This window comes from Nerophis ophidion, linkage group LG04 (assembly GCF_033978795.1).
Source record: "Nerophis ophidion isolate RoL-2023_Sa linkage group LG04, RoL_Noph_v1.0, whole genome shotgun sequence".
In the NCBI taxonomy this organism is placed as follows: domain Eukaryota; kingdom Metazoa; phylum Chordata; class Actinopteri; order Syngnathiformes; family Syngnathidae; genus Nerophis; species Nerophis ophidion.
This window is the reverse complement of record NC_084614.1, coordinates 46,877,844-46,900,274: the sequence shown is the minus strand read 5'-3', so window position 1 is coordinate 46,900,274 and position 22,431 is coordinate 46,877,844. Positions and strand designations below refer to the sequence as shown.

The 22,431-nt window shown below is 39.9% G+C and overlaps 1 protein-coding gene across 4 annotated transcripts in view; it reads left to right on the top strand.

Annotated features, from left to right (window-relative positions):
* The window catches only part of auts2a (activator of transcription and developmental regulator AUTS2 a), a 180,425-nt gene extending 158,712 nt beyond the window's left edge, over positions 1-21,713 (top strand). For 2 of the 4 annotated variants that reach the window (XM_061898199.1, XM_061898197.1), the window contains exons 9-15: positions 157-186; positions 4,726-4,797; positions 6,639-6,780; positions 11,769-11,849; positions 11,912-11,995; positions 12,107-12,359; positions 16,870-21,713. In XM_061898199.1, coding sequence (XP_061754183.1) covers positions 157-186; positions 4,726-4,797; positions 6,639-6,780; positions 11,769-11,849; positions 11,912-11,995; positions 12,107-12,359; positions 16,870-18,070 — 1,863 coding nt within the window. In that variant the 3' untranslated portion in view covers positions 18,071-21,713. The remainder of the gene's footprint in view (positions 1-156; positions 187-4,725; positions 4,798-6,638; positions 6,781-11,768; positions 11,850-11,911; positions 11,996-12,106; positions 12,360-16,869) is intronic. The other 2 variants (XM_061898200.1, XM_061898198.1) reach the window with 2 other exon arrangements.
* Positions 21,714-22,431: the final 718 nt, after the last annotated feature.

Genomic DNA, 22,431 nt, shown 5'->3' with positions numbered 1-22,431 from the left:
CATAACAGGTGTAAGATTGTGCAAGTGCACCTAATAATGTGTGTGGTTTTAGGAGTTCCTCCCATTTTAATACTCTTGTTGTATTATTGTATTCATGCAAGTTTTTCGCAGCCAAAGATCTCAACCTGTTTTTCCCGCTCTGCTTCCTTTACCTAGCTAACGGATCCATTCCGGCCAATTCTCAGGGTGAGTGATAGTGTTTATGACACAAAAATTACACATAACTCCCTACCTGCAGCACAAGTCAGCCATTAGGCCTGCTAGGGTTTTGAAAATGAAGTTGAAAAAGTGTGAATTCAAATATGGCCTCTGTTTAAAAAGAAAAGTACTCATTGCAAAATGTCTCCAGTTTAGTAAGTGTCAGAATGTTCTCAAAGAAGACAGTTTTTTTTGGGAGGTGGGGGCTCTGTGAAATATCATTTAATGAATGACAGGGCGCTTTAAATAAAAATGTACCACAAATGTAAAACTAGCCCATTCGTGCTCTGTCATTGACAATAATGTAATGAAAAATGTATCTGGACTTGCTCAGTGATAGTTTTGTTTAAACTGAGTTTGATGCCCGGTCAAAGTTGAGTCGGGAAAGTTTTCAGAATTATCTTTTAAATATGTATAATGTTTTTATTTTGCACTTAAAAGGGCATCTGTACTTTTTTTGGAAGTGTTCCCTATCATTCACAATCCTTATGTAAGACAAGAACAGGCATGTTTCTTTATGCATTCTAACTAAATAAATGCAATCAAAAGTGAGCTTGCAATGGAGCCTATGTGAGTCTCTATAAAACTTTTAGAAAAACATCCAAACACCTCCATTAAGGTTTTATATACACGCTGGAAGTATATATGTAATGTAGTCACAGGCACATTCATAATAACATTTAATATTTAAGCACTCGGCAGTGCATTCATTTAAAAAACACTTATTCTTTCGACAACATAACTGAATATCACTCACTGCAGCCTTAATGAGAGCCAACATACGAAATAAAACACCACTTACTGTACAATGTCTGCTCTCAGTGGTATGTTGACTGCTAGGATGTTGAAATATTCCCGTTTGGATGACTCATTATATTTGTGAAGAAAAAAAGGGGGTGGAACTAAGTGCCTTTTTGTGTCTTTCTCGATATTCCTGGGTCTAAATTGGCTCTGAAAGTTGACCAGCTTGTCAGAATATGTCCTCCTCCTTCTACTATACAGGTGAGAGACATGATTTCTGATCTAGAATAATCTTTTACAAGCTTCCAGGCGAGAAAGCAGCTCACCAGCCGATGATGTCAACATAGCAGCAACAAGCTATATGTGTAACAATGCGGCACTAAAAATAGTTTGTCTGTGTTAGCGCTTATAATAACAATATCACTAATACTTGGTTCATGTTCAAGTCACGAAATGTAAAATAAGTATTGTTGGCGCTATTTGGATTGTTATTTATTGGGTTTTATAGGTGGAATAGAGGAACTCTCATTGGCTCCATTGTAAGCAGACTTTTATTTACGTTTACTTTCAAGTTAGAATGCATTAAAAAATACATCTTTCTCTAATAACGATTGTGACAGCAAAATTTAAATAAATAAAAAAAGGGACGTTCCCCTTTATAAACTAATTATTGAACAATTTATTTCACACGAATCAATTTTAGTACAAACCATGCGTCAAATTTTTTTGATTTAAATTGTTTGATTAAAAAAGTTAAACAGTCACATAAATAAAAACATGTGAAACTAATTTTATAGTCGGCGGTGTCCAAATAAAATTCTGCTTAGGGCCGTGCATGACGCCAAAAAGGACAGCTTCAGGATTTTACATCATTCAGTTAGATGTGTACAGTAAATGTACAAAAATATCCATATTTACAGAGAGCAAGTTACATTACAGACGATTTACACTGTATAAAAATCCAGAGCCTGGTAACTGGGCAAATATGGACTACAGTGGGCCAAAAGTAAGTAATTGTGATGTTATCCTCACTTCCTTATTATTCTTATCCACTGCCCCAGAGCTCACTTTTCTATCTGTAACTAGAATACTCATCACACTCACTATTCACTTAAATATATACATAAAAATGTGTTACAATACTTTGCATGTATTTTTGTACAACACACCTAAATGAATATACTGTAGTAGGCAACGTTCCCTCTAAGGTACGCGCCTGTGCAATTGCACACTGCTCACGCGTCCTCTGCGCACAGCAAATCTAGGCCGCGCACAAAATCGAAAAAAAAGATAAGCGCATAACAGTGCGCACGTCTGCCGTCGCTCACATGTGTGCCACTGAATGCTCAAGGAATTTTGCCGTTTGGTCACACATGAAAAATTGGAGGGAAAATTGGTAGTAGGTTATACTTGTAGTTTATTTTTAATTCATAATTTTTAGTGAGTAAAATGTTGTGTACTGGGGGAGTAGACCGCATAGACAACAAGGGCGTGGTATTAATTGTAGATTTATTTCTATACATACAGTATATATATATATATTTATAAAAGTATAAATAGTCCCTAGTGTGTGAATGTGAGTGTGAATGTTGTCTATCTGTGTTGGTCCTGCGATGAGTTGGCGACTTGTCCAGGGTGTACCCTGCCTTCCGACCGATTGTACCTGAGATAGGCTCCAGCGCCCCCCGCAACCCCGAAGGGAATAAGCGGTAGAAAATGGATGGACGGATGGAAATGGAGTGTGACAAAACAAATCCAAGCGTGTGTGTGTGTGTGTGTGTGTGTGTGTGTGTGTGTGTGTGTGTGTGTGTGTGTGTGTGTGTGTGTGTGTGTGTGTGTGTGTGTGTAGATTAGCTGTTGAGTGTTACCATAATGTTGTGCAAGAGGTAAGTCCAAAAGGGGCAAGGCAGGCTCATACATCCGTGAGAAGCAGGAAGTTGGGAGGCTATAGAGAGGTGTCGAAGGTATGTGTCCAAGCGGGAGGTCAAAATCCAAGAGATAGTCAGGGAAGCACAAGCAACGCGGGGGAAAACGAGACGCACAGCTCGTCACGTGGAACAGAGACAGACTGCTGGAAGACACAGACCAATCAAACACGACGGGAGAGAAAACAGAGAGAGAGCAAGGTTGCATAGAGCTCGATGATCGCTTACGGTACTCAAACAGATGGTTACATTCTGGCACGCTACGCAGGTCTGCACTGGCTTAAGAGGCCCAAGAAGCTAAGCAATAACAGGTGCGCTGAGTGCAGATTGATTGCAGCTGCTTGCTGCCGCCGTAGTGACGCGTGCAGGAGATGAGCAGCCGTGGGCGTGTCCCGGAGAACCCCTACACAGGGCTCATAGATGAATGACAATGCGCCCGGGCCGTAACATAAAATTATGTAATAAGCTTTCAATATACTTTCTGATTCAAATTGTACCCGTTTTGTTGCCTTGGTTCAGACGTCAGTTTGGGCAAACCACCTAAACTGTGAAAGCCACAGTCAGTCACATGGCTTTTGATGTGCTTGACTACATTACAACAGTCAAAATTAGGGTAAAATTAAAACGGCATATGTTTATTGGATGACTATGGAGCAATATAAAAAAATAGGTTACTGCCAAAAAAGGCAAAATTGATCAACGAAAAAGTTTTTACCTTTCAATTTACAAGGGATCGCTCTGGAAGTAGCGCTGATAGGGGCGGGACAAAACATTTACACTATGATTGGGCAGCCAAAATTTGACATTTGATAGTCGTTTGGAAAGTTAGACCATGTTGCGTGATTGGCCACAGAAAAATGGGCTCGGTCCCATGCGTGTAGGGGCTGGACAAAAAAGTTAATATTAGCGCTGTGATTGGGCGGCCAAAAGATAGTGCTGACGTCACCAGTGGGACGTCACAAATGGGGCTAATTCCAAACGGCTCTTTTGGAGAAGGTATGAAGGAGGGCAAGATTGTTATCAATCAATCAATTAATCAATGATTATTTATATAGCCCTAAATGACTAGTGTTTTAAAGGGCTGCACAGACCACAACACAAACCACTATGACATCCTCGGTAGGGCCACATATATAAATTAATACTTAAATAGTCATATAAATACTGTAACTCCGCAAAGCCTCCACTGCAAGAAAAGTTGGGTTTGCATGATAGGGCTCTAAAAATGCTGGGGTAGCTGAACTAGGACGAAACAGATTTTCCCCCTGCTCCAATGTCGTGCCATCCCTGGATGTCAACACATATTGGTGTGTAGAAATGTATAAACAGAAGTATTTTAACACTAAAACTTGTTTTTTATGCACAGTGGAATTCATACAGAGTAAAATAATGTGTGAGTATAGTTAACTACAATGTGATAACTACATCAAATTAACAACATTGGTCTTAATACTTGCGTGATGTAAGAATTAAACCTCCATATACAACAATTTACACGTCATAAACCAAAAATTGAAAATAATTGCATGAATTAACATTACCAACATCAGATAGGTATACAAAGTTTTTGCTATTTTAGATTCTGCTAGTGACAACTTGCATCTATGGAAAAATTGACAATAAAGAAGAGTTGGCTCCGTTATTAGCATATAGCATTATCTTCCTCTACTTCACTACATGAGCTGAAATGACCACAGTCGCTTCCCAGTCAAATATAAAGATCGAGCTTATGAACTTTACATAGAGAGAAATAAAAGAAACACAATTTTGGTAGAAATTGGGTTAATTTTTTGCAGGTGTAAACATATGTATGTGGTTTCTTGTAATATTTGTGATGTTTCCTTCTGTTTCATGTGGGCAGAAACCAGGGAAGTGGTGTGCCATGCACGTCCACATTGCCTGGCAGATATATCACCATCAACAAAAAGTCAAGGTGAGAACTCTTTAGGCTTTTCAACTGGAATGTTTCTGAATCCAAGAAACACAATCGATACCGGTAATGTACCATTTGTCGCTACTTTTGTGTGTTCATTTGTTATTGAATATCAATTTATTTAAAATATAATATCGTCTTTTTTAACATTTTAACAATCCATCCATCCATCCATCTTCTTCCGCTCATCCGAGGTCGGGTCGCGGGAGCAGCAGCCTAAGCAGGGAAGCCCAGACTTCCCTCTCCCCAGCCACTTCATTTTAACAATAAGCTAAACAATATGTGATGTCCAGTTGTTATATCTGGATTTTATTTTACACTTCTCAGTCTCATTCATGGTATTTATTAATAATAGACTTTGCATGGAGTTCCTATCCCAAGACGGTGGATGCCAAACTGTCTTGGGAGACAGAAGCGTCTCAGTCACAGTCAGTAGTTTTAAGTACAGTCTACCTTACAGTGTAATTCCTACACTAGCTGACATTCTCGGCTCCACATGACAGCTCGACTCGGATGAAAGGGAAACCCTCCAACTCAAATCAGAGAGTCCGTTAAATATATTTATGGAGCCATGTTTGTATGAACACCATCACGTTTGATTGAATCGGCGTGGCTTTGGAGTAACCGTGGCAGCTTCACCGCCGCTCATGAATGAACAGCTGTTTAACAAGTCACTAACATTTCCCGAAGAATCAGCACCAGAGTAGTTTTTGTACAAAAGTCGCCATGATGGTCAGTCCAACACAAACGCATTAGACAAAACAGCAGCCAGCAGGACGCATACACGTCCAATAAAGGTATCGAAATAGGTTACCGTTTTATTTGACGTAAGTAGATAGCTGGTCATACCGATGGAAAGTGGTCAGCTCCTATAATAGTACTGAATTTGGAACCCACTACTAGAAAGCTCTGTATTTTTGATAAGTGATACAATACCCATGTCCTAGCAGTGTTCCCACAGAATGGATCAGTGCTTTTTGGATTGGATTCATGACACATAATGGCACCATTGTCTTAATTGGCCGTTATTGTGAGTACTACCAACTGTCACCATGGAAATACTCATTGACGGCACCTCCTGCTCCAACCCATTTCACTAGTAGTTGAACATGCAGCACATCTCTAATCTGTTTAATCTTTTATGGGCAACAGACGCACAATCTTGACTTTTTAATTATAGGAGTAGTTTTTTTAATCAATTATAGGAGATATGTTAATATGAACTATTTGTGAAAACATTAACGTCATTAAAAAAACACCAGCAGACGCAACTGATCGATCAGCTTCAAAGACAGAATTGCTGGACAGATATGTCGAATATTGGTATTTCTGACAGAAATATGTCGACATGCGATTGGATGATTCCCTCCATTGTCTGTCAAATTTCACAGAGCCAGTTTGCACGTACATTCCAAATTAGCTAAATATAGGCACAAAAACCGTGGTCTCAAAACAGGTTCAGGTTTGGTAGATCCCATTGTGGGGCTGAATGATTCCATTTGCACCTCCTCCTATTGTATTCTGAAAATCAGCATATAGTTCTGCATGAGGACAAACAGGCCAAACGGATTGAACTATTTTCATCATTTAAGAGACGGAATACACGCAAACCTTTCGTTGTTGTTTCGTTATTGCGAGCCGCCACAAATAAAGGAATGTAAGTGAAACACTGCACACTTGCATCACCTCTATGTGTACTACTACACTATGGCAAAACTACAAGCACTATTATAAAGTCAATATAGTATAAATAAAAAAAAGGTATGATGCTCTGTGATTAAAGTGTGGTTGTTAGTTAAAGAGATTTTACACGTTTCTCTCTTTGCTTTGGTGTCTTCCAGCAGCAGATGCAGGTCGACCCTCACAAGTTAGACTTTGGCCTCAAGCCCGAGTTCCTGAGTCGACCTCCAGGCCCGAGCCTCTTTGGCGCCATCCATCACCCCAACGACTTGGCTCGACCTGCAACGCTTTTCTCTGCTGCAGGTGAGAATGTTATTTGGTTAAGAAACCGCAGCTAGAATAACTGTGATATTTCAGACAAGCATGACACTGAAATCACTTGGAATTTAGTCATAAGCAGATATTATTATAACCTTAGTAATGAAGCAAATGTATCATGTTGTTAATGGAAAATATCACACGTGCTAATCGTTTAAAAGCAGTGCAGTGTGGTGAAGTAGGAAAATCTGGTTTTCATAATCAAACGTCACATAAGCCATCTTTTAATGAAGAAATGATGGAGTGTTGTAAACTGCATCTGAACCGCCTATATCTGTTAGGGTTGTCCCAATACCACTTTTTCAATCTGGTACCGATATTGGAGCTTTAAGCATTGGCTGATTCTAATTTTGATTTAATACAATATCAGCAGTAATCCTACATTTTATTATTAGTAGTGTGAAATGTTAGAAAAGGTTTGACCAAGTGAAATTACTCAAACGGAGAGCAAAGTCAGGTATGAAAAACACTGACCTAATTATTACTGATCTCCTTAGTTTTTTGGGTGACACGTAGCAGCCAGGGCTTCAGGGTGGAAGAGAGGTTAGTGCGTCTGCCTCACAATACGTAGTCCTGGGTTCAATTCCGGGCTCGGGATCTTTCTGTGTGGAGTTTGCATGTCCTCCCCGTGAATGCGTGGGTTCCCTACTGGTACTCCCGCTTCCTCCCACCTCTAAAGACATGCACCTGGGGATAGGTTGATTAGCGACTCTAAATTGGCCCTAGTATGTGAATGTAAGTGTGAATGTTGTCTGTCTATCTGTGTTGGCCCTGTGATGAGGTGGTGACTCGTCCAGGGTGTACGCCGCCTTCCGCCCGAGTGCAGCTGACATAGGCTGCACCCACTCTCACGACCCTGAGAGGGAAAAGCAGTAGAAAATGGACGGATGTTCTTAGTTTGTATTTCTTGTTGAGCACTTAGTAAAATTGCTACTTGCTGGATCTGTTTAGAACTTAGCTTCTAAAACCTATAGCTCATCCTGCGTATATTCAGGCTCAAAAATATAAGGTTCTGAATAATCATTGTTCGTTCCAAAGTAGTCTTTGTTGGCTCTAACAAAGTCTGCCATGATTAGGAGTAGTTGTTGTTGTGGAAGGAAATAACGAACATTATAATGCGTCTGTAAAATGTATGTGCTGCCATATGCTTAAAATAAGCAAAAACGTTAATATTACGTTATTATGAATGTTTCTGTTACTGAATTACATATTACAGTGTGTATATAAAATATTGATGGAGTGCTTCAACATTTTTAGAGCACTTTACAGCAAATCCCATTAGCAGACTTTTGCTAACATTTATTTACGAGTTAGAATGCATAAAAAAAACCATGTGTTCTTGTCTTACATAAGGATTGTTAATTATTGACAACATTTTAAAAAAGGGCAGTTCCTCTTTAATTTAGGCCAGAAAAAGGTGAAATCAGGGCTGTACAGTGTGAGCATTTAACTCGCATTTGCAACTAAAAATAGGTTGCACGAGTATTAAAAAAAGGAGCACAAATGTAAATACAGATTTGAACCCCTTTAATTTGGATTTTGCTCCCAAAATAAATCCATCCCACACTGATCATACTACAGTAAAATGTTTACGCATCTCTATATAGCATGTTTGAAATAAACCATAACCAAAAGGACAAGTGAATGACGTGGAAGTCTCACTGATCACTCTGTGCGCTCTGTGTGTCTTCCTCTTCCTCCATGCAATGAGGGGGCGGGGCTGTAGCTGGCTCACACACACTAGTCAAACAGGGAAGACACAATGTCTTATTTGGAGGAACTGGTCAGTAAAGTACAAACATTTTTTTCACAACCATAAAATTTGACACAAACTCCACCATCAGAATTGTTTAGCCTCACATTGTTTGCATAGCTCTCGGCACCTCAGCGCATTTATTTATGACAGTAAAATTGATCCCTCTTTTTAGTTTACAGCATTTTATTTCCTTTTTTTTGGGGTGGTTTTGTTTCGCTAATTAATTGAGCAGAGATGATTAAAGATTAGAGATTACCTTTTACTTTTCTTAGATTATTTTCAAGGCTTTTTTTGTCACCACCTTTTAAGTTGGGGTCCTATTAAGCAAAATCTACTTTTCATACTTGTTGGTACTTGTTTTTGTGTATTTTTTAACCCCATCGTTCCCCATCGGAAATTTAAAATCAAGGCATGGTGGAGATATTTAGTTATGTTAACGGATATATTTCCAAATATGGTAAAGATTTACCCGAAGAGCTTTGCGCAAATCTGCCATTGTAATCAATAGGTTCCTTCTTTTTCTCCATCGTCTTGTTGTGGGGCATCCGCCGCTGTTGCCATTTCTAATACGTATGGATCTAACTTAAATCGGTCAGGAGACTCCAAATGGAATCGGTAGAAACTACAACATGGCTGACAGGGAGAAGACTCAGTCAAAGTGGAGGCCTTGTAAATAAGAGCGCCCACAAAACAAGAGACAGTCAGAAAGCGGCTTAAAGTGGCCTGTAAAACATACAGCAATCTATGCATACATTTTGACCAAAGAGCCACCATTACATGTTATGTAGACCGCAAGGAAGTGTTTTCAATGTAGAAAAAAAACATAATGACCCTTTATTATTTTCTATCTACACATTAAACGTCAATATTACAAAAAGTTACAACTTTGTCCAACTTCACTTTACGTAAAAAAAATATTGACGTATATATCGTGTATCAATATTCAGACTAACTATATTCATATCGCCCAGCCCTACACTCGTGTAAACAAGTTAGCACAGTTTAGCGATGTTCTCTGTGTTTAGTTGAGCATTACAGCTGGCCTTATGATGGCATTGTGTCTATATGTATGCGTGCACACATGTACCTTGATTGAGTGTTAATAATGAAATTGTGATATTTAAGACATTTCATAATGCTCCTCAATTTTTTCTGTTCTACTGAATTTTTTTGCTCCTCCTGGAAAAGCTAAGCTTACAGCCTGGTTAAAATGTGCCTAAATATCAAACATTGAACTGCAAGGAAGCGTGTGCCATTTGTTGTTCAACTTCAGTTGTTCTTTAACAAATTTTTAGATTTTCATATTTTACATATATTATTTAAATGAAATGCGGGAGAACAATTAATATCATCCATAGTAACATAATTTTTGCAAATCAATTTCATACGACAGTCTACCATGAATTGATTAACGTGGACCCCAACTTAAACAAGTTGAAAAACGTATTCGGGTGTTACCATTTAGTGGTCAATCGTATGGAATATGTACTGAACTGTGCAATCTACTAAAAAAAGTATCAGTCAATCAAAAAAGCGGGAAGTAGTTTGATGTGGATTTGAGTTTACAGAAAAACAAATGAAGAAAAAGGACGAAGAGAATTAAGAATATGGACAACGGCAAGTCTGGAGGCTTTTATTGAAAAAATTACACTTCAGTTGACGTAATGACACATTCAAATAGCAGCAATACGCATGGCAAAATATGAATACATACTTTAAAAGCAACTGGGTCTGTCAAAATATTTGAATACAAATTACTTCTAGGTGAAAGCAGCCATCAGACAGACATTGAGTTTATACGCTGGTTGTCTGGAGATGTTTTTTAGTCTTTGTTTAAAAAATGAAAGTGGAAAAAGTAACAGTTGTTTTTCTAGTGTTGGTTTCAAATAGAACGACAAATGAATGACTGATTAACCGTTATATGCGTTACACATAACCGTTATATACGTTTTAATATATTTTGGAAAAACTGGGAAAGAGTGAAGCCAGCAAAATTTGAAGTGCAAAGTGGCGAGGGATGACTGACTCCCTGCTTTTCAATCTTAAACTGCTGGGTATCGTTTGTTGTTTTCTTGACATTGCCATGTAAGAATTTGATGTAAAAATCGTGTTTCGAAACTGAAGTAAGACGGCAATAGAAAAGTTAACTTTTTTCAGAGAGCCAAAGACTCCTTTATAATCAACAGCTCTGTCATGTATTAAGCACAATTTCATAATGGATTGTGTTATATTCATCCAATTATATCCACTACACCAGTGGTTCTCAACCTTTTTTCAGTGATGTACACCCTGGGAAATGTTTTTGATTCAAGTACCCCCTAATCAGAGCAAAGCATTTTTGGTTGAAAAAAAAAGAGATAAAGAAGTAAAATACAGCACTATGTCATCAGTTTCTGATTTATTAAATTGTATAACAGTGCAAAATATTGCTCATTTGTAGTGGTCTTTCTTGAACTATTTGTGATAAAAAGATATAAAAATAACTAAAAACTTGTTGAAAAATAAACAATTGATTCAATTATAAATAAAGATTTCTACACATAGAAGTAATCATCAACTTAAAGTGCCCTCTTTGGGGATTGTAATAAAGATCCATCTGGATTCATGAACTTAATTCTAAACATTTCTTCACAAAAAAAAAGAAACGTTTAGCATCAATATTTATGGAACATGTCCACAAAAAATCTAGCTCTCAACACTAAATATTGCATTGTTGTATTTTTTTTCACAGTTTATGAACTTATGTTCATATTTTGTTGAAGTATTATTCAATAAATATATTTATAAAGGATTTTTGAATTGTTGGTATGTTTAGAATATTTCCAAAAAATCTCACGTACCCCTTGGCATACCTTCAAGTACCCCCAGGGGTACGCGTACCCCCATTTGAGAACCACTGCACTACACTACCTAATGGTTTGCTAATAACCACCACTTGATATGTATGAAGTATTTTATTGGAAGACACTTTCTATAGTTCCCCTCTAAGGTCTGATATAATTTTAAAGACTGTAAAATGAGCAGGATAGGACCCCTTTAACCCGCACTTGACACCATACCTTCATTGGCATATTGTTCACACACCCTGGCTGGCTCGCCACCAAGAGAAGTCGACACATTCACACGCTGAATTTCATCATCGGGATCCTTGCATTATTCACTAAAATGTTGTGAAAAATGTTTATAGAAAGTTCATTTTTTTCCTTTCCCTCTGCAGGTCCAACACATCCCTCCGCAGGTCCCTTTGGGCACCCGCCCCACCACCTTGGAAACTTTCTCACCCCAGGATCTCACTTGGGTAAGACGTGGAGTTACAGCATTTCTATGGCAGTCGCGCTAACTTGTTTGATGTCCTTTCAGAACCTTTCAGTCGGTCGCCTTCCTTCGGAGGACTTGGATCACTCAGTTCTTCAGCGTTCGGAGGGCTTGGGAACCCATCACTAAGTGAGTTTTAGCCTCGTGAATCTTCCTTGCTGCTACTAGAATATTAAATGCTGACTCAAAGGTATGAGATACGCATTTAACTTGTGTCCTGCTGTGCGTTTCCGTGTGTTGAATCCCTGGCAGCGGTCAATTCCATGTTTGGCCATAAAGATGGCCCCAACACGCAGCAGCACTTTGGCAGCAGTACCACCAGTAACCACCAGGAGCCCTGGAACCGCCTGCATCGCACGCCGCCGTCATTTCCCACGCCCCCGCCTTGGCTGAAACCCGCAGACTCTGAGAGAAGCGCCTCGGTCAGCTCGCACGAGAGGGACAGGGATTCTGATAAACGAGACTCGATGGGTGGTAAAGATGAAAAAGACAGGTGAGTTTTTTTGTTTAAGGCATGTGAAATGTAAGTGGAAAAATGAGGAAATCAGCTATTTTAAAGACTATTAAAATATCACTTCGGCATTTTTTTTATGAAGTATCAATAAAAAAATACGATCCAAGCAAACATATTTAAACGCAGGTTTAAATATTTTAAAGAATATTGAGTTGCTGGACGGGGAGACGATCAGGAGCACCGAAACAAGCTCTCTAGTCAGTTAACCATCTCGCTAGCCTACTTGCTGTCGCCTCTGTTTGCTCTCAAAGCCACAACGTTGAATGCTTTCTACTTTGCTGCTAATCATATTTGGATGACTACAATCTGAATACTGATAGTTCTGAACCACTTATAGTTATATAATGACTAATTGCCAGCGAGAATGTATGTTTTTGACAGAGGTAACAACATCAGAAGTATACTACCCGAGGGGGCGTGATAGAGTTGCCAAACGGAAAACATGTACTAAGTTCTTTGCGTGCATGTTATGTAATTTTACAGTACATTTTTAATGAGGGGCAGAACAGGGTTTAGTGCATGTGCCTCACATCACGAAGGTCCTGGGTTCGATCCCAGAGCTCGGGGTCTTTCTGTGTGGGGTTTGCATGTTCTCTCTGTGACTGCGTGGCTTCCCTCCGGGGACTCCGGCTTCCTCCCACCAAAAGACATGCACCTGTGGATAGGTTGATTGGCAACACTAAATGGGCCCTAGTGTGTGAATGTGAGTGTGAATGTTGTCTGTCTATCTGTGTTGGCCCTGTGTTGAGGTGGCAACTTGTCCAGGGTATATGTTCCTACCACCCGAATGCAGCTGAGGTAGGCTCCAGCACACCCCGCGAGCCCAAAAGAGACAAGTGGTAGAAAATGGATGGACGGATGGATTTTTTAATGATAATAATATTAGTATATTACCGACTAAAAAAAAAATCTTTGTAAGTGTCAAAAAGACAGCCAAAAACGTTTGGTAGTTGAGAATAAATCTTAAGGTAAATATAGTGTAGAAATGCACCAAATCAAAATGTTTTATTTGGGGTATGTGTGGTACTTTGTGTTGATAGAATTGTTCCTCCTTTTTTTCCTCAATGTTTTCTCCCATATTTCTCAAAGGGGGTACTCACTTTCCTGTTGGTTACCTGAATAGAAGAGCACGGATGAAACTGTACAACTCCATCAAGCTTAACTTGTGTGAGAGAATAATTTGCTAGTTTGTCTATCTTCATTGTTCAATGTAGTGTGTGACCTGACAATAACGAGGCAGTTGTTTTCAAAGTTTACTGTCCATACTGTTGGCGTTCTCTGCTAGCCAACATTAAATAGCTACCATTTGGATAAATTGGATGAGTCTATTGTACGGAAAACACAATTTTTATTTATTTTTTTCAAATTGATAACGTCCTACTTTTCAAGACAAATTACTTATGTATATCTATTATATAGGGCTTCACGGTGGAAGAGGGGTTAGTGCGTCTGCCTCACAATATGAAGGTCCTGAGTAGTCTGGGGTTCAATCCCGGGCTCGGGATCTTTCTGTGTGGAGTTTGCATGTCCTCCCCGTGAATGCGTGGGGTCCCTCCGGGTACTCTGGCTTCCTCCCACTTCCAAAGACATGCACCTGGGGATAAGTTGATTGGCAACACTAAATGGGCCCTAGTACATGAATGTGAGTGGGAATGATGTCAATCTGTGTTGGCCCTGTGATGAGGTGGCATATTGTCCAGGGTGTACGCGCCTTCCGCCCGATTGTAGCGGAGATAGGCAACAGTGCCCCTCGCGACCCCAAAAGGGAATAAGCGGGAGAAAATGGATGGATGGATGGATCTATTTTATATTTATATATATATTTATATATATATTTATATATATATAAATATATATATATATATATATATATTTATATGTATATTTACTATTTTGTTAATGTAGATTTAAATGTTGTTTTTGCACATCTTTATTTGGGGCAACTTTCTTAGCAACAGCATTGTACAGGTGGCTGATAAGGTTTGTAGCGCAGTTTTTTTCCTTTCTCACAGAATAGTTGCAGAACAGTTTGAGCAAATAGCGCACAAAAGTCTTTCCTTGAAACAGTGTAGAAGACCCACACGATCAACGTGTGGGATAGTTTACAATAAGCTCAAGGAAGTTTTCTATAACCTACAAAGGAGGCGAAAAGGAGCACTTGATTTATTCCCCCCAACCCACAGATAATCTGACCTCATTTGAGCATTTATTTTTTTATGTTATCGCATATATTAATCATCATAATTCCTAATACAACAACGAGCTTGCTGGCAGTTGCAACTTTCTTTAGAACCATAGTGGATTATTTTGAAGTCATACTCAATAGTTGAAAAGCACTCGTAGAGCGCAGACCTTCTGTAGGACATATTTCCCAATAGTAAAGAATCCTATGAAAGAAACATCTTGTCAGTCATCCACTCCCTTTATCTCTGTGGGTGGAGGCGCAGAGTTTAAACCCCTTAACACGAACATGAGGTAGCGTTGTGAAAATGATTCGCATGATTCTTTATCCCCTTGTTGACAACTTCCTCCAAATATTGAGTTGTGTTGCTAACCAACAAACAAACAAAATAACTAAGCAAAAATATAATTATACAAAAAGTAAGACATACGACGACCGAGGTACTACTGCACTTGTTGCCCGAAAAAACTATGTGCCTCATATTCATGCGCAGTGTTTTGTTGAACAATAAATTAGTGAGACAACAGACGAAAAGGCAGGCAAAATTTTGCTTGGCAAAAACGTAATCATAAAAGAAGTGGACTGTACCAAAGTCAAAGTACGACTAATTTGTAACGTGTGTAATAGTAATAGTAATATTTTAATCATTATTAAATAGTAACTAAAGTTATATGAAGTGGCAACTTGTCCAGGGTGTGCCCTCCTTTCCGCCCGAATCAGGCTTGGATAGGCTTCAGCCACCCCCTAGAGCCCCAGAGGGACAAGTGGTAAAAAATGGATAGATGGATGGAACTTAAGTTACAATAGTTAGACTCTTTCTTTTGCTTGTTGTTGGCTTTGACGTTAGAATTGCTCGTTTGCATCAAAACAGTTGTTGTTCTCACTACGATAGGGCCAAACAATCCTTGCCCAGGCACACCCTCGTGGTTTTGGAGTATAAACATCTGGGATTTTGGCACTAGCTAAAGACTAAATCTGATAATCTAAGTCTATGAGCATGAACTGATGAAGCCTACTCAGATGAGCAGCAAAACGTCTTCTAAGACAAACCAAACAGTCCAGTTGCGATCGATTGAACGCCCTGAGATGACGATAACCTAAATCAATCAATCATCAATCAAAGTTTATTTATATAGCCCATAATCACAAGTGTCTCAAAGGGTTGCATAAGCCACAAGGACATCCTCGGATCAGATCCCACATCAGGGCAAGAAAAAACTCAACCCAATAGGATACAATGAGAAACTTTGGAGGGGACAGCAGATGTGGGGACCCTTTCCCCTGGGCATCCGGTGCAATGGACGTCAAGTACATCTAGTTAATAGTGTGAGAGTCCAGTCCATTGTGGGGCCAGCAGGGGATCATCTTGAGTGGAGACAAGTCAGCAGCCCAGAGACGTCCCCAACTGATTCACAGATGAGTGGTGCACCCTGGGTCCCGACTCTGAACCTGTGGTCACCTAACAACTTCTCCATGCAGGAGAGGGGGGAAGAGCATAAAAAAGATGGCAGATCAACTGGTCTAAAAGGGGGGTCTATTTAAAGGCTAGTGTATACAAATGAGATTTAAGATGGGACTTAAATGCTTCTACTGAGGTAACATCTCTAACTGTTACCAGTAGGGCATTCCAGAGTACTGGAGCCCGAATAGAAAACTCTCTATAGCCCGCAGAATGTTTTTGGGCTCTGGGGATCACTAATAAGCCGGAGTTCTTAAAATGCAGATTTTTTGCCGGGACATATGGTACAATACAATCAGCAAGATAGGATGGAGCTAGACCGTGTAGTATTTTATACGTAAGTGGTAAAACCTTAAAGTTGCATCTTAAGTGCACAGGAAGCCAGTGCAGATGAGCCAGTATAGGCGTAATATTATCAAACTTTCTTGTTCTGGGATAGGCTACAGCCAACCCTGCCACCCTGAGAGGGACAAGCAGTAGAAAATTAATGGATGGATGGAACTTAAGTTATAATAGTCAGACTCTTTCTTTTGTTTGTCGTTGACTTTGACGTTAGAATTGCTCGTTTCTATGAAAACAGTTGTTGTTCTCTCTACGATAGGGCCAAACCATCCTTGCCTAGACCCACCCTCCTGGTTTTGGAGTATAAACATTTGGGGTTTTGGCACTGACCGCTGGACTAGATCTGACAATCTAAGTCTATGGGCATGAACTGATGAAGCCTACTCAGATGACTTCTAAGACAAACCAAATTGTCTAGTTGCGAACCGATTGAACACCCTGAGATGACGAATACCTGGATGAATGAGAACATTCACAAGCATGACTCTTTGTTGGGTTTTTTTCAGAGAATCAGTGGAGAAACGTCACCCAAGTCAACCCTCGCCAGTTCCAGTGAACTCCATCAGTCTTCTTGGTCACAGTCGTCCTCTCGAGCACAACAGGAACCAACTTCCTCCGTCCTCTGGAGACGCTCAGAGAGACAAAGACAACAATTCCAAAGAGAGGGAACACTCTGATATTTGGAAAGACGGCTGCTCGGATGAGCACAAGACAAAAGACAACCCACCAGGCAATAAGGACACGCCCACTATCCACGATGGCAGAGAGCCAGAGGACGTGGTGTCCAACAGGGGCACGGCGTCACCTTACCTCAGACTGAGCGGTCTAGAACATTCTAATGGAGGTTTGAGAAGGGAGCTTCTGGACAAGAAAGGTGAACTTCCCTTCGAGCAGCAGAAGAAGAGCAGTGAGGTGAAAGTGAAGGAGGAGAGAAAAGAGGACCAAGATGGCGCAGGTGAGAAGCCAAGCGAGCACACGATGGCGCCCTCTGCTCCAAACCTCCACCCGCCGTCCCCCATGCCTTTGCCCATGAGCCTGGCAGGAGTCCATCCGATCAACAACCTCAGCAGCCTTGAGAGAAGTCGAGTGGTGGCACCTTTCCTAGGCATCAGTCCAATCCCTGGAACGGAACGCTTCCCTTACCCCGCCTTCCACTGGGACCCCATGAGGGACTCCATGAGAGACCCCTACAGAGGACTGGACATTCACAGACGGGACCCCCTGGCAAGGGATCTGTTGCTAAGGAACGAACATCACCGACTGGCTGCTCCACGTCTTTACGAGGCCGAGCGCGCCTACAGGGACCGCGAGCCTCACGACTTCAATCGCGTCCATCCGCTGGCCTTGGAGCACAGGAGGGAACACGAGCGCGCTCAGTTGGAGGAACGCGAGCGTCTGCTGAGAGACGACTATGAGCACGGGCGCCTGCATCCCACAATGCACCACCCGGCCCTCGACGGACACCTCCCCCACCACGCTCAGGGACTCATGGCGCCAGGACTCCCGGGCATGCACTATGCCAGAGTCAGCCCCTCGGCCGCTGCCCACCATAACATTCTCAACAAAACTCCGCCCACCGCCTCTTTGAGCGCTCCGCCCCCTCTCATTCCCACGCTTGGTGGCAGGCCGGGCTCGCCTAGACGAACTATTGCCTTGGCGGGCGACATCAGAGACAGAGCGCCGCACAAAGACATCGAAGCGCGATGAGCGCCGCCCTCATTCAGCACTTAGTGAGGAATGTAACATAACTGTGAATACGTGCCGCGAGGACACACCCACAATTCATCGTTTTATAAAAACGTGTGTGTGTGTGTGTGTGCCTCCAGTCTTTCTATTGTAGAGCAAAGAGAAGCGAGACTGACAGACAAAACGTGTGAAGTCGCTGTGTTGGAACAGGATATGCAAATGAGTGACTTAAAGCTTTACGTTCAACATTGACATCATTGTTTAGTGATCAGAATGTGTTTTCTGCAGTTCTACTATGCAACAAGTCCGACCCCCTCAACACTTCACCACGACTAGGAATTAACAACAAAGTGTTTTCTCTCCACAACTTTACACTTCAACAAGCTTCGAACACAAAGTACTACCTCGGTTTTTGTGCGTAAATCATTCCAAAAATTCAGACTTCAATAATGTTTTTTTTGTCAAAGTGCTGACACTCGCAACTTTCTACGGCCCCACTTTGGCTATTTTGCAGTCGTACTTAATTAACAAAAAAAAAAAGCACACCGTATCTGAAAGATCCTTCACTTAAAGGGACTGTTTGCAACATTTACACACATACCTATAGGGCGCCAACTTCCCAATGTGTTTTAAACTTTATAATGGTCTCCTAAAACAGTGGTTTTCAACCTTCCTTCAGTGATGTACCCCCTGTGAAAAATTGTTTAATTCAAGTACCCCTAATCAAAGCAAATCATTTTTGGTTGAAAAAAAGAGATAAAGAAGTAAAATACAGCACTATGTCATCAGTTTCTGATTTATTAAATTGTATAACAGTGCAAAATATTGCTCATTTGTAGTGGTCTTTCTTGAACTATTTGGAAAAAAATATATAAAAATAACTTAAAAGTTGCTGAAAAATATACAAGTGATTCAATTATAAATAAAGATTTCTACACATAGAAGTAATCATCAACTTAAAGTGCCCTCTTTGGGGATTGTAATAGAGATCCATCTGGATCCATGAACTTAATTATAAACATTTCTTCACAAAAAAAGAAATCTTTAACATCAATATTTATGGAACATGTCCACAAAAAAATCTAGCTGTCAACACTAAATATTGCATTGTTGTATTTTTTTTTCACAGTTTATGAACTTACATTCATATTTTGTTGAAGTATTATTCAATAAATATATTTATGAAGGATTTTTGAATTGTTGCTATTTTTAGAATATTTTAAAAAAATCTCATGTACCCCTTGGCATACCTTCAAGTACCCCTAGGGCTACGCGTACCCCCATTTGAGAACCACTGTCCTAGGACATTATTATGTAACTGTGTACGTACATAACACATGCACGCGCATTAATTTGGATGTTGTTAGCTAATAATATCAATTTGGATAGTTAGTGAATGGTAAATGGGTTATACTTTTATAGCGCTTTTCTACCTTCAAGGTACTCAAAGCGCTTTGACACTATTTCCACATTCACCCATTCACTCACACATTCACACACTGATGGCGGGAGCTGCCATGCAAGGCGCTAACCAGCACCCATCAGGAGCAAGGGTGAAGTGTCTTGCTCAAGGACACAACGGACGTGACTAGGTTGCTGGCACGGCCACTCTCCCAACCTCGCCCCTAAATGTATATTCCATCATATCAACAACATGACTGAAAATTGTTGAGTTCAGTCTATTTCGAACATGATCGTTGCTTCTCTTGAACTGCTTTTGTATGTCTGCACACTAAACATCAATCTATTTATCCGGGGCCAATAAAAAAAATTGTATTACGTAAACTTGATATTTGTGAAAAATATAGAGTTTTAAGACCAATGCGTTCTGTTGAACCACAAGTTGTAACAGAAGCTAGCCAATGGTGTTCTTGTATTATTGTTTTTGCTTCTAAAAAAATATTACTAGTTGCAAACAGCCTCTTTAACACTTGGAATAACGCAGTGCACTTGAACGCAGCGCAGTGAGCAAAGTGCTTCGTTCATCTGGTTTGCACATGAAGAAAGGATACAAACATCATTAGTGTGCACTCGAGGAGCAAATAAACTACATACACACTTGATAAAGATAATTAAAGGATTCCTATAGCGACTAAAATGATTACAGATTAAATCTAAAATGTTGGATAATATGCCCTGTGGTGTGCTTACTTGTGCAAAGCTGGACAGCCAGTTACATATAAATGTCCTCCAATAAGCACAGAGGGTTGGTCTTTTTCTGTAGTTTAGTCAAGGCATTTACAATAGGTCAACATGAGAAGCTATAGGCCACTAGAAGCAAGCAGCTACACAACACCTAAGCACATGATAGCATAAAAGCTCGACATACATAAAAAGTGACTTTCATTAAACAATATTCCAGTCCGAAACAGCATGTTTGTCAATATAAGCAAGTATCAAATACCGTATTTTTCGGAGTCGCTCCGGAGTATAAGTCGCACCTGCCGAAAATGCATAATAAAGAAGGGAAAAAACATATATAAGTCGCACTGGAGTATAAGTCGCATTTTTGGGGGAAATTTATTTGACAAAACCCAACACCAAGAATAAAAATTTGAAAGGCAATTTAAAATAAATAAAGGATAGTGAACAACAGGTTGAATAAGTGTATGTTATATGACACATAAATATCCAACTAAGAAGGTGCCTGGTATGTTAACGTAACATACCGTATTTCCTTGAATTGCCGCCGGAGCGCTAATTAATTCAAAACCTTTTCTCACTCCTGCACTTATCAAAGGCATGTGGTAAAAGTAAGCATGCGCTAATTATTTTAAAACCTCTTCTCACTCTGGCACTTACCAAAGGTATCCAGTAAAATTTTGAGTGTGATGTAAACTTGGACCTTAAATCCTACTGAATAGCTCTTAATCTTCTTCCCTTTATGCAATTTCAAATTAACGGTATTGAAATCAGCCTCCTCCATTTTGAAAATGATGACAAGGGAAGTGTCACTCGTGACGTCACGAGTTTGACCAGGCGGTAATTCAAGGCAGGCGCATAATAAATGCCCTGCGGCAATTCAAGGAAATACGGTATTATGGTAAGAGTCATTCAAATAACTATAACATATAGAACATGCTATATGTTTACCAAACAATCTGTCAGTCCTAATTGCTAAATCCGATGAAATCTTATACTTCTAGTCTCTTAAGTTAATGAGCTAAATAATATTATTTGATATTTTACGGTAATGTGTTAATAATGTCACACATAAGTCGCTCCTGAATGTAAGTCGCACCCTTGGCTAAACTATGAAAAAAACTGCGACTTATAGTCCGAAAAAATACGGTAATCAAGGAAGCGTACTACTTGAACATATTAATCCGAAGCAGAAACTTATTACAAAGTATCCAGTAACAAACGCGTCGCATCACTCAACTTGACTGCGACATGGGCAATAATATTGTGGCCACTAGATGTCACCAAAAAACAGCATAATTCCATTCAGGATGGTTCTTCATAACTACAATGTGTTCTCTGTTTGACTGATTTCACTTGATCATACCTTTTCTGGCATTACACACTACAAAATAAAAGTATGTATGATACTTACTGAGATGGTATCAATATTGGTATTGGCCAACCCAAAATGTTGAAAGAGCAATATTGGACCAAAAATACGAAGAAAAAAAAACTACCTGGAGCCGCAAAAAAATACAATCCTTATATAAGTGTTGTAATGAAGGCAACAAAAATGCAGCCAATATTACATACATATGTGTCATGAGACATGCAAATATATATTGAATACATAGAGGACATAAGTAATAGAATTGAAATGAGCTCAAATCTACCTACAAACGAGGCATGATGATATAATATGTACATACAGCCAGCCCAAATAGCATGTTAGCATAGATTAGCTTGCATTCACACACAGCATTAAACATTTGGTGGACAAAATGAGACCTTTAAAAGGAGTGGCATAAAACATGTCTTTCTGTGGCAGCATCGGAGAAAGTTGTACATATAAACAAACTACGATGAGTTAAAGGCTCGCAGAAAATTAGTCGGACAAAACGGTGTTTGCCAAATACTCTCATCAGTGAAGCATGTATAACATAAACAGTGGGATTCGTAACAATTAGGAAGGTATGTGTCATGTTTGTTCTCCTACAAAATTCTTATACATAAAATATTAACATTTTTTTTTCTTCATCTTCCTTTATCTCTGAAAGAAGTCCAGGGAGCCACGAGGGCGGCGCTAAAGAGCCACATGTGGCTCGAGAGCTGCGGGTTGCTGACCCCTGGTATTGGCCAATACTGAAGACTATAATATTGGAAAAAGTTGGATCAAGTTGTCCGGAGACTGGACTGGGTCAAAGTACTACAGTTCACGTCATGTTTTACCATACCATAACTAAGAAGGTCTTCAGAAA